The sequence below is a fragment of the Vicia villosa genome, linkage group LG1 (assembly GCF_029867415.1).
Source record: "Vicia villosa cultivar HV-30 ecotype Madison, WI linkage group LG1, Vvil1.0, whole genome shotgun sequence".
NCBI classification, from domain to species: Eukaryota; Viridiplantae; Streptophyta; class Magnoliopsida; order Fabales; family Fabaceae; genus Vicia; species Vicia villosa.
Genome location: NC_081180.1, coordinates 251117834 through 251129140, shown reverse-complemented (window position 1 = coordinate 251129140; position 11307 = coordinate 251117834). Strand labels below are relative to the sequence as shown.

At 36.3% G+C, this 11307-nt stretch overlaps 2 protein-coding genes across 2 annotated transcripts; one reads left to right on the top strand and one right to left on the bottom strand.

The window, feature by feature from the left end:
* Window positions 1-5325: 5325 nt before the first annotated feature.
* On the bottom strand, window positions 5326-7867 carry LOC131625718 (ubiquitin carboxyl-terminal hydrolase 20-like). Its single transcript, XM_058896562.1, has 7 exons — window positions 7524-7867; window positions 7322-7436; window positions 7066-7176; window positions 6815-6957; window positions 6413-6736; window positions 6054-6176; window positions 5326-5713 (listed from the first exon to the last, which is right to left on the bottom strand). Exons 1-7 carry the CDS (start codon window positions 7710-7712, stop codon window positions 5582-5584), a joined length of 1137 nt encoding a protein of 378 aa, XP_058752545.1. The 5' UTR covers window positions 7713-7867; the 3' UTR covers window positions 5326-5581.
* A 2599-nt stretch (window positions 7868-10466) lies between these two features.
* Window positions 10467-10925, top strand: LOC131599187 (uncharacterized). Its single transcript, XM_058871633.1, has one exon. It carries the CDS (start codon window positions 10467-10469, stop codon window positions 10923-10925), a length of 459 nt encoding a protein of 152 aa, XP_058727616.1.
* Window positions 10926-11307: the final 382 nt, after the last annotated feature.

Genomic DNA, 11307 nt, shown 5'->3' with positions numbered 1-11307 from the left:
TAAGCAGTCCCACCCTTCAACATCAAAATCCTTATAAACTTCTCTTTAACACACCTCCATCCTTTTCTAACCTCAAGACTTTTGGCTGTCTAACTTATGTTTCTACACTCACAAGGAATAGAGATAAGCTTGACCCTCGATCCACTAAGTGCATCTTCCTAGGATTCCCTTCTGGTATCAAAGGTTTTGTTGTCTTTGATCTTAACACTAGAGCTGTCATAACTTCTAGAAACTGCATTTTTTATGAGCATCTTTTTCCTTATACACCACCTACTGCCCCACAGAATCAACATTCTGAAACAGCCTCCCCATATGACACCAATCCTTTTTTATTTGACCATGAGCACCACACTTCTCAACCTGTCATACAAACTAATCCCACCAACACACAGGTTACCATGCCTTCACACATCAGCCAACAACAACAAACTCCCCCTATTAACAATAACTCACCCAATAATGTCATCACTGACAATATAACACAAGACAATAGTGCTTCTGAACCTCAAACTATTCGCCAATCAAATAGAACCAAAACTGCTCCTGCATACTTGAACGATTTTATATGCAACACTGCTCATTCCAATATAACACATGACATCTCTCAATACATTTCATATAGAAATATCTCTCTTGCTTATTTCAATTTTTTAGCTGCTATATCTACTGTTGAGGATCCTGTATCTTTTAAGCAAGCTACAATGCATGATCATTGGAACAAGGCCATGAATGCAGAAATTCAGGCCCTCACCAATAACAATACATGGATTTTTACTACTCTCCCACCAGGTAAGAAATGTATAGGCTGCAAATGGGTTTATAAAACCAAGTTCCATTCTGATGGTACATTAGAAAGACATAAAGCTCGATTGGTAGCTCAAGGGTTTAAACAAGTCCAAGGTATTGATTTCTTTGACACTTATTCTCCAGTTATTAAACTAACAACTGTAAGACTTATCCTTGCCCTAGCTTCTTCTTTTAATATGCATCTTCACCAATTGGATGTTCATAACGCATTTCTTCATGGAGATTTGGATGAGGAAGTTTATATGTCCCTCCCTAAGGGCATCACTCCCTCCTATCCAAATCAAGTTTGCAAACTCTTGAAGTCCATCTACGGATTGAAACAGTCCAGCAAACTTTGGTTTGAAAAGTTATCCAAAGTTCTTTTAACAAACAATTTCAAACAATGCGCTTCTGACCATTCTCTCTTCATTCACCAATCAAAAACAGATTTTACATTCATACTAATATATGTCGATGACCTTCTCATTGCAGGAACAAATCTCAACATAATCAATGACACAAAACTTCTCCTGCAGAAAAATTTCCATATCAAAGATCTTGGCACATTAAAGTACTTCTTGGGATTAGAGATAGCAAGAACCAAATCTGGAATTCATCTGAACCAGCGCAAATATACTCTGGACATACTATCCAAGACCGGTTTACTTGGTTGTAAACCAGCCTCCACTCCCATGGCACGAGACACACGACTCAACACAACTGATGGTGCCCTCATGTCTGATCCAACAAAATTTCGTAGACTTGTTGGCCAACTCATATATTTACTGAACACAAGACCTGACATTTCTTACTTTGTTCAACAATTGAGCCAGCACATGAGTAATCCCACCGATACACACTATAACGCCGCCATTCGTGTTCTGCGCTACCTCAAATCATCACCAGCACAAGGCCTCTTCTTCCCGTCCAATTCTATCATCCAACTCAAAGCATTCTCTGACTCAGATTGGGCCACTTGCCCTGAAACACGCAAGTCAGTCACCGGCTTCTGCGTCTACATGGGAGAATCATTAATATCCTGGAAGTCCAAGAAACAAGCAACCATATCCCGCAGCTCAACTGAAGCTGAATATCGTTCTATGGCGTCAACGGTTTGTGAACTCCAATGGTTAACGAATCTTCTGCACGAACTTCACATCCCCTTTCAAAAACCAGCCTTATTGTACTGTGACAATGCATCTGCTATTCATATTGCCAACAACTCATCCTTTCATGAAAGAACCAAACACATCGAACTCGACTGCCACATCGTCCGGGAAAAATTACAACAAAACCTCTTCCAACTCATGCCGGTCTCCTCCTCTCAGCAACTTGCAGACTCGTTTACCAAACCTTTGGATGTTTCTCTCCTTCACTCTCATATCCGTAAGCTTGGTCTCATGTCCATCTATCCTCAAGCTTATGGGGGGTATTAAACCAATAAAGCCTTTGGGCTAGTTTACATCAATGGGCCATAGGTTTAATGTTAGATGGCCCATATATTTTCACTTGCCCTTATATACTAATGGCTCTCTATTGTAAGATTTAACTTTTCATGAAATCAAATACACGCGCGCAATTTATCTCTTTCAAATTTCTTCACCAAGATGGCTTTGCCACTTATAATAAATTTATCCATCCTTTTTGAACACTTTGGCCCCACCCAACAACCAGTTGAAAAAGACTTGATCTCACCAGCAATCCTCTGGAAATGGATAATACTAAGATTAAAATCTACAAAAGGCAAGGAAAACGAAAAAAATTCAAAAGAAATATTGTTACCCTAGAAAAGTTCTGCACAATCAAAAGATTTGATCTAGCTTAACATCATCTAGTAAATTATTGTAGAATAAATTTGAATTGCGACCAAGTGATGTGAATACGCCCAAGCACGTCACTCTTCTCGCTTTTGCTTTATAGGAGGTTTTCTCGTTGTAACTTCTTGAGCAGTTTATAAAGCTGCAACTATTACTTGACCTGAAATTTTACAAATCGCACAAGTAATTAGTATGACAACAATTCACATAAAACATTAAATCATGAGTCGAAAGTTTCCTCCAGCATAAACACAACTTTGGAGTTCAAATCTGGAGGCAATAAGTGTTGTCGATGGCGGTCAATGGCGGAGAGCCAAAATCCCACCATACCGGCCTTTTTGTGGCGCCTTTATAGCGGATTATGGCAGAAAAGCCCGCAATATCGGCCGATATTTACCATTGCGGCCGATAGGAGGTTTCAGATTTTGGAGTAAAAGAGAAGGGAAAGTAACATCCAATAAATTCATGGAATTTTCAAAAAGAAATACCGACTACTTTGAATTTTTTTATTAATATCCATGTTTTTCAAAAAAAAAAATTGGAACATTGGTTCGTTTTTTTAGATGAGGCAAAGGTTGTTTGGTGTTTAATAGGCATATGTGGGTTGGTTGCTTTCAATGTGATATTTGGGTGCTTTAGACCATCTCCAATGGTGCAACCCACTTTAGTAGTACTTTAAATTGATACTACTAATAGTGGCTTTCCTTCCTGGCTTGGTAGCCCCCAGATTAGGTGTTGTTGTAACCAAATTGGGTTAACAATTCTGTGTGTTCAATTACTTTCATCTCTGTTTGGACATTATGTTTATCTTGTTCATGTGTTCTAATCAGAACAGATGTCTCAACACAATATTCGACATCTTGTTTCTGAAGTACCAGAATTTCATAACCGATCTATACCGATTCATATAATTTCAAGTTGGTATAGAATTGTGTGGTGTGATAGGTTCATTTATGGCCAAATGATGACGATCTTGTTGTCGATCGATGTATCAACACTCATATTAATAATGATCATATTGTCGATTTAGGTATCAACACTCGTGTTAATGACGATCTTGTTGTTGATCTAGGTATCAACACTCATGTTAATGACGATCTTGTTATCGATATAGATATCAACGCTTGCGTTAATGACGATCTTGTTGTCGATCTAGGTATTAACACTCACGTTAATGACGATATCGTTGTCGATCTAGGTATCAACCCCTGTGTTGATGGCGATCTAGTTGTCGATATAGGTATTGACATTCTTGTTGATGACGATCTTGTTGGTCTAGGTATCAACCCATTGGTCGAAGATGATTGTTTATCTTTCTGTCGGTCTAGGTATCAACCCATTGGTTGAAGACGACCATTTTATCATTACGTCGGTCTAGGTATCATCTCATTGGTTGAAGACGACCATTTTATCATTATGTCAATCTAGGTATCGTCTCATTGGTTGAAGACGACCATTTTATCCTTTTTTGGGTCTATGTATCAACCCTTTGGTTGAAGACGGTCATTTTATATTTATGTCGATCTAGGTACCAACCTTCGAGTTGGATTTGTTTTTTGCACTTCCCAATAAGGTAATTTTTCAAGACTCATTTCATTCAATTTCATCTCCATTTGAAGGACAAAATTTGGGTCTTTTGTATTTTATTATCTTTCCCCATGATTATATGAAAACTATCATCATTCATATTCGGATTAAAAATAATTAAATAATGACAGCTATCGTACCCTAATTTTATCCGGATATTCCTATTTCATCTTATTTTGCATTTTTGTGTCAAAGTTAGCCTGATTCATTATTTGTCACATTTTGCATTTTTTTTACATGAACTTTAAAATAATTTCTCATTCTTCAAACTTTGTTTTTAAAAGACCATTTCATTTTTCATATTTTAGTACCAAATTAAAATACAGCATTTTGTTTTTCTTGTGCATTTTGTTTAACCAAATTTCAAAACAAAATTATAAAAATATTCTATTATTCCATTATTTTTTATTACATCGTTCAAAAGTCAAATAAAGTTAACAAATGGCATAAAGAAAAAATTGCAAAACTTCTTTATAATATCTTTTTACTTTCATCACATTACCAACCACATTCAGAAATCTCATTTCATTACACCATCTGTACCATCATACACACACATACCATACATTTTTCTTTAATCAAAAGTCCATAGTTGGCACAAGAAGACAAAATTCACAAAAATGAAAATGTCTTATTACATTATTATGATACATACAAACACATGACCATGAGACTCTTACACCAAAAATTCACACGGTTTGACATCACTATCAATAAACTTTTGTCACACATTTCATCACACTTTTCTAACCAATTCTCACACAATTTTTCACAAGTTCACACGCTCACACCTAACCTAAATCATTCTATATATGAGAGAAAAAATTCAGCATTGAGGGGAGGAAGAAACTCACGCGAAAAAAAAACTTGACACAAGTTGTTTTTGTTTGGCTGAGAATTAAGTTTGAAGCTGCTAACTGCCAGAGAGATCATTATATATTTATGTGTGTAGAATATTAGTGGGGGCTTATGCCCACATGATACTATGAGTAGCTCCGTCCATGAACTGGATAAGCTTACAAGGAAACTTATTCCTTGCTCTTTTTAACTATAATACTTATAAAATAATAAGATATGATTATGATGATTATAAACTCATGTCTTAAAAAATACCTTGCTCTAAGAATCACAATAGTAAAAGTAGAATTAAAACCTTTGCCACAATTTTCAAAAGAGATCCTACAATTGTGATTTCAACCATTTTCATATGAAAGGGAATCACATATTCATCGATACAAACCATTTTTATGCAACAGGTCAAGGGAGATATGCAACAATTTTTACATGAAGGGAAACTTAAAGCCACCAACTCTAATCTCATTGAGGAATCCTTATCATCTGCACCCGCCAATTTTTACATCTGCACAGCATCATTTGCATATATCGATGCATTACCAAAATCCTTCTGGTTTTAAATCTCTCTCTTCAGTTTCAACAGAAGAAAACCAGGGTGTGCCATGTTTTGCATAAAACAGCAAGTATGCCTGTTGAGACAGGACTTCATCTATAGAAACCCTGCAAACCTGAAAAGAAATTAACACTTTAACTAATAATAAATTCACATTTGAACTAATTAATTCTAACATAACTACTTCAAACATTCATTAAATAGCCACAATTTATCTGCAAAATAAACTTCACAAACAAAAAGATAAACATCGAATTTATAGTAGTTATTTATTTTCTAAGGCCAAATCAAATTATATTAAAATAACAAGCAACACATGACACGGACACCGCTACATATGTCATAGTTTTTGAACTTTATTTATCCATAGAGTTATTATATCCTAAACAGAAACCATATTTATAGATATGTAAAACGGACAAAGGTATAAGAAGAAATTTCCATTGATACTTTACCTCAGAGTCATCCATCAAATGCCATGTATTTTCATCAGAACGCACATAGCTAAAGTAATGCCCTGATTTAGCTGTGGATCCTCTATGCACAACAACTGCATAGAGATCATACATCAAAATAGCCTGTTACATAAAAATGTGTCAGAAAAATATCGAATTTGCCTGTAGAATTTGGAGCAGTTATTACAGTCTGAACTGCAATTGCAGCCTAATATAAATAATTTTGAGGCCTGTTCAACTATATCAATACTGCAGTATAAATGTTTGGAGTGTTACCGCAGCGGAACCACAATTTAAAACCATAATCATGAAAAACTTGAAAAAATTCTAGGAAGGACTAAAATGAATTCTAAACTTACATCATGCTCCCTGCATTTAGGAGATGTATAAGGCTCCAGATCCAAATCCATAGCAAAAGAAACATGACTTTCAATCTTTTCTCCGTCGCATTTAAACCTTTTCAACTGTAATACAGCAATGCCTGGTGCCTTATCAATCAAAAGCTGTTTCGCCATGTATACCTGTTGGTCGCAGCTACTACATTTAAACTTGGCATCCATATTTTCTATCATGAAATACGATTCCAGAGCGCGTTGAACGGTACTCAAGTTTTCTACCGCTAAACGCAAGTCAAGTATCGGCACAATGGTATCAGAAGAAAAACCACAGCTGCAACATCGAAGCTGAATAATAACAAACATTAGAAGATAAAAGCATCTATGAATTAAAAAAAGAAAGAATAAAAAAAAAGTGCACCATACTTTGGTAATGGTTCTGCCTCCGAATATTTGGTCAATAGGATTGTTTTGACCTTCTGGAAAAGCATCTTGAAGTTTATTCAAGGCGCATATCATAAACTCGTGTGCGTCACCCAGGATATACGGTATAAAAGCAGCTGAAAAATCTATTACCATATATGTTATGGATAACAATTTACAGGTCAGGTGTTTCTAATAATCCCTCCCTTGAACTTTACAAGCGTATAGAAAATAAATAAAAGGAAAAAGGATACACTTGACATTTTCAAGAAATGTGCTAGGATAAATTGGGCATCGAGAGAGCTCTATCGCTTCGTCATTGTGGTCACGGAAAGCACAAATAACGCAGAAACCACTCTCATGACCTGAAAATGAAAATCAAATTCAACTTCCTTATTAAAATGCTATCAAGTTTTTTACATTAGCAGTGTCGAAGTTTCAGTGTCGGCGTCAAAATCTTTAATCTGATATTTAAGAAAGGAATTACAAAAAATAAGAAAGATTCCGTACATGGAGTATTATGATCGGAGTAACGAAGAGCACGAAACAATGGTCCTGTATGTGTTAAGCACTGGAGTATCGCAGCCATATAACAAGTATTGATCAGGTTCACAATTCCAGCTCCCTTCAAAAAACAAATCAAACAAAAGAGAATCATTCAGATCTTCATGCGTGCGTCAATAATAACGATAATGAAAATGACGAAGCGTACCACTGATCTTGAAGAACACGAGCGAACTAGAATATCAGGAAAATCTTCATCAATTGATAGCGATTCATGGAATAAATTCTCGTGGAAATAGGAATCCTCTACATGGCGCAATCCATAGTCGGTGAGGTATTGTGCCAGCGGTGGTGGTGCACCGTGATGTTTCGGTTTGGGCGTGTAGGGTTCCGCCATTGCTCTTCTGCGAGACTCGGAAGCAGGTTCGGGTGGAGTTTACAGGTTTAGATTGGGGTTCGGTGATTTTGGTGATGGGTTTGAACTATGAATACAGATTTTTGGAAATATCTGAAATTGAAACGGGTTAAGAGTACTATTTATATAAAATAGGGTATGATAAACTCAGTCCGGAAGACAAAAGAACCCGCGCGGACGCACGTTTCTCACTAGTTTTTAACAAATGTTTAGTCACTTAATTAGCGCCAAAATTTTAATGATATTTTTGTCAATTTACTAATTTATTTATTATTTTTATATTTAATTATTTATACTTTTTTTTCAATTATTCATTAAAAAACTGCAAATATTTGCAAACAACCACCTAATAGAAAAAAAAAAAAAAGCAAAATTTAACAACAACCGCTTCCAAAAATGATTTTACACCTATCTATTATTTATTATCTATTATTTTATTTAATTATTTTATAATTTTCCAAACAATTACGGGTTCCATAACAATTATTAGCAAAAAAAAAATTAAAATTAGTAAAACCTAGCGAAAATTTTATGTATTATTATTTGTTTTATTTAATTATTTTTTTCAATTGTTCTCAAGTAATTAATAGATACTCCTAGTAGATAACTTTAAAAAAAATTTAAAAACCATAATCAAGTAAATAATAATATCATTCCCAAATTTTCAGCCCCATTTAATTTTAAAAATATCTCAATGCACCTCTTGATACTCTTAGATAGGGGTGGCAAAACAGGTCGTTGTTCGCCATGTCGCCCTGTGCATCCGCCAAAAAATGGCGGATTAAGTTGAGATTTTAGGCCGCGGCCGACCTAAGTCCGCCTCGCCAAAATCCGCCGACTGCCATAGGTCATCCTGCTTAAGCCCGCCACCCGTCAAAATCCACTATTTTTTAGTTAATTCTAGTAATTTTAATTTTTGATGGTTTTATTTTATACTTTATTTGTGAATATATGCAATATTTTTAAGTAAAATTTGTTTAAAAGATGTTGTATATATAAAATTGTTCTAAAAACTGTAAAAAAAATCTAATTAAAAATGTAAAAAAAAACTATTAATCTATTTAAAAAATGATAAATAAATAAAGAATAGGCGGGCAAGCCCGTCGCCAGCCAACACGCCACCTTGGGGGCGGATTAGGTTGTTACGCCCTTTTCATCTTGACGGGTTTGTCTGCCCTGCTTTTTTTTTTGTCGGGCATATGACGGGGTGGGCCGCCCGCTTTCCCATCCCTACGAAATTTCAATTATGCCTCCTAATTTTAGAGATACACATCAGGAAGCACTTTTTGCCAAAATGTGTTTCTTTTCGGAATCTTATTTACGGGAGCGTTAAAAACATAGTGAATGTTAGGAAATTTCAAATTAATTCAGTTTAGGAAATCTTCCATAGATATATTTACGGAACGTCTTAAAAATTGAGTGTTCCGTAGAATGAACAACTTTGGGGGCGAAGGCACGAACATGTGGCATAACCTCAGAGTAGCCAGACATCTCTCCCCATCCAATGATAATGGGGAAGTGCAGTGATATCCACCCCTGAAATGAAAATAATAACACGGGGATCAAACATTATCACAAATATAGAATGAACAACTTTGGGAAAAAGTAGAAGGATATAAGATTGTTGCAACTAAGAGTGATCAGTGCGGGATTCGAAAAGTACCTCAACTAAACGACATCTATGTACGAGGAGCTCGTGTCTGGGATGAAGAAGTAGATGTGGAAACCCCATGTCCAATATGCTCCGGGTGAGTCTGCATTGTGGCCCCATCAGTCACCTCTACTGGAACGGAGGTGTCAGGTACATCCACTGGAGCGAAGGGTGACTTCTGGCACCCGTGAGACTACCTGCATATGCACACGTCGCACGGAGGCATGATGTGTAATCCTCTCATGTATAAGTCGGTCACCGTCAAAAACCTTCGCTCAACACGATCATGGATTCAGAAAAGGTGGGAAGAAGTTATAATCCCCTATCATTCTATAGGGATCCCACCATCTCCCACCCCGGTTCGTTGCGTAAAAACTTTATTCTACTATCTGATTACACCGCCATTGGAGACAAATCCTCTAAATAAAAAATATGTGCCAAAGCAGTCCTTCGAATCAAAAAGGTTTGTGGCAAAGTTCAAATTTGGTTCCGACTCATCTGAATCAAAATCAAAGGTTAGCAGAAACTATATTCCATAAGTTATTACGTTTTCCATTATTTCAAAACTGTCCATAAAGTCACCGCCATGTAGACCAACGATTTCATATCTCGTCACAGTTCTCATGATCATTGTCATACATTTATTCTCATAAATTTTAATGTTGAAAAAGACTCTTTTGATTACCAATCTGAATTGCATTGGCTCGAAAACAGACTCAAATTAAATCTGCCACCTATATATAAACATGTTGGAGTTGCCATTTGTGTTCTGGGCAACACAAGTGTTAACGGTGTTTTTTTTGTCAAAATTTGCGAAATAAGAATAAGGTCTGATATGTATTGTTGAATCCTGCTACGGAGGAATTCTGGATCATTCCTCCTAGCGTCGCCGAACTTAAACCTCACTAGCCTCAAACTCTTGAGTATCTGGAATATGTTTTTCACGGGTTTGGTTATGACCAAGTTAGAGATCACTTTAAGGTCGTTCAGTATGTAAATTGGTTCCTCCTGATGACCTTGGTATTATGAAACCAGAAAGTTTTGAGATATATAGTTTAAAAAGTAATTCTTGGAGAATGATCGACATGGACAATGATCTATCTCTTTGGAATTTTCAGGGTATATTTATTGGTCATGAAATTTGTATGGATGTAACGTGTCATTGGTTGGTTACAAATTGTACTCGTGGTGGACATCGTGAAATCACTCTCTTGTCAATTGACCTCAGTGATGAGGTGTTCCTTACAACACCCATCAGAGAAGAATCTAGTTCTCCATACATTTTTGATAATTTCTTGACAATGTTAAATGGATCAATAGCTTTAATCTCAAATCATCACGAGGATGATGTTTTTGACATATTTATTTTGGGTGAACTTGGTGTGAGTGAGTCATGGATCAAAGTATGTACGTATGGCCCGTTACCTTCCATACACTGGCCCCAATTGCATTTGGGAAGACGGGATATATGTTTGAAAGATAAAGTAGCTAAAGATCATGAACTATATGAACTAGCTTATTATGATGAACTAGCTAATGGTTAAGAAGCTTACGTTGATTTGAGCTCCCATATAATTAAGGAGGTTGGTATCATTGTTGGAGGGCAAAGTTATTTTACCGTCGGACTTTACAAGGAAGACCTTCTTTCAGTTGGAGGATCAAGTAACCAGTGTTATCAAATTGCGGTGTTGTGGCCGCTATGATTGATATACATGACAGTTTTTGGACTTGGCGCAGTGATATTCATCTGCTATTGCGGATTTTTCCGCCATAATCCGCAATAACGGCACCGCTTTTATGGCAGGGATTTTAACTCTCCGCATTGGACCGTCGTCGACAACACTGCAAGTAACTAGTTTTTCTTCTTGTTGTTCTTCTTGTTTTCACCCGTAGGTATATGGCTATGGTGATATTGTTTTGTTTTAT

Coding starts and splice junctions, on each gene's coding strand:
- LOC131625718 (XM_058896562.1), bottom strand. CDS start 7,712: ATGGCGGAACCCTACACGCCCAAACCGAAACATCACGGTGCACCACCA. Junction 7,437..7,523: donor CGTGTTCTTCAAGATCAGTG/GTACGCTTCGTC, acceptor TGTTTTTTGAAG/GGAGCTGGAATTGTGAACCT. Junction 6,177..6,412: donor CTAAATGCAGGGAGCATGAT/GTAAGTTTAGAA, acceptor TTTATGTAACAG/GCTATTTTGATGTATGATCT.
- LOC131599187 (XM_058871633.1), top strand. CDS start 10,467: ATGGACAATGATCTATCTCTTTGGAATTTTCAGGGTATATTTATTGGT.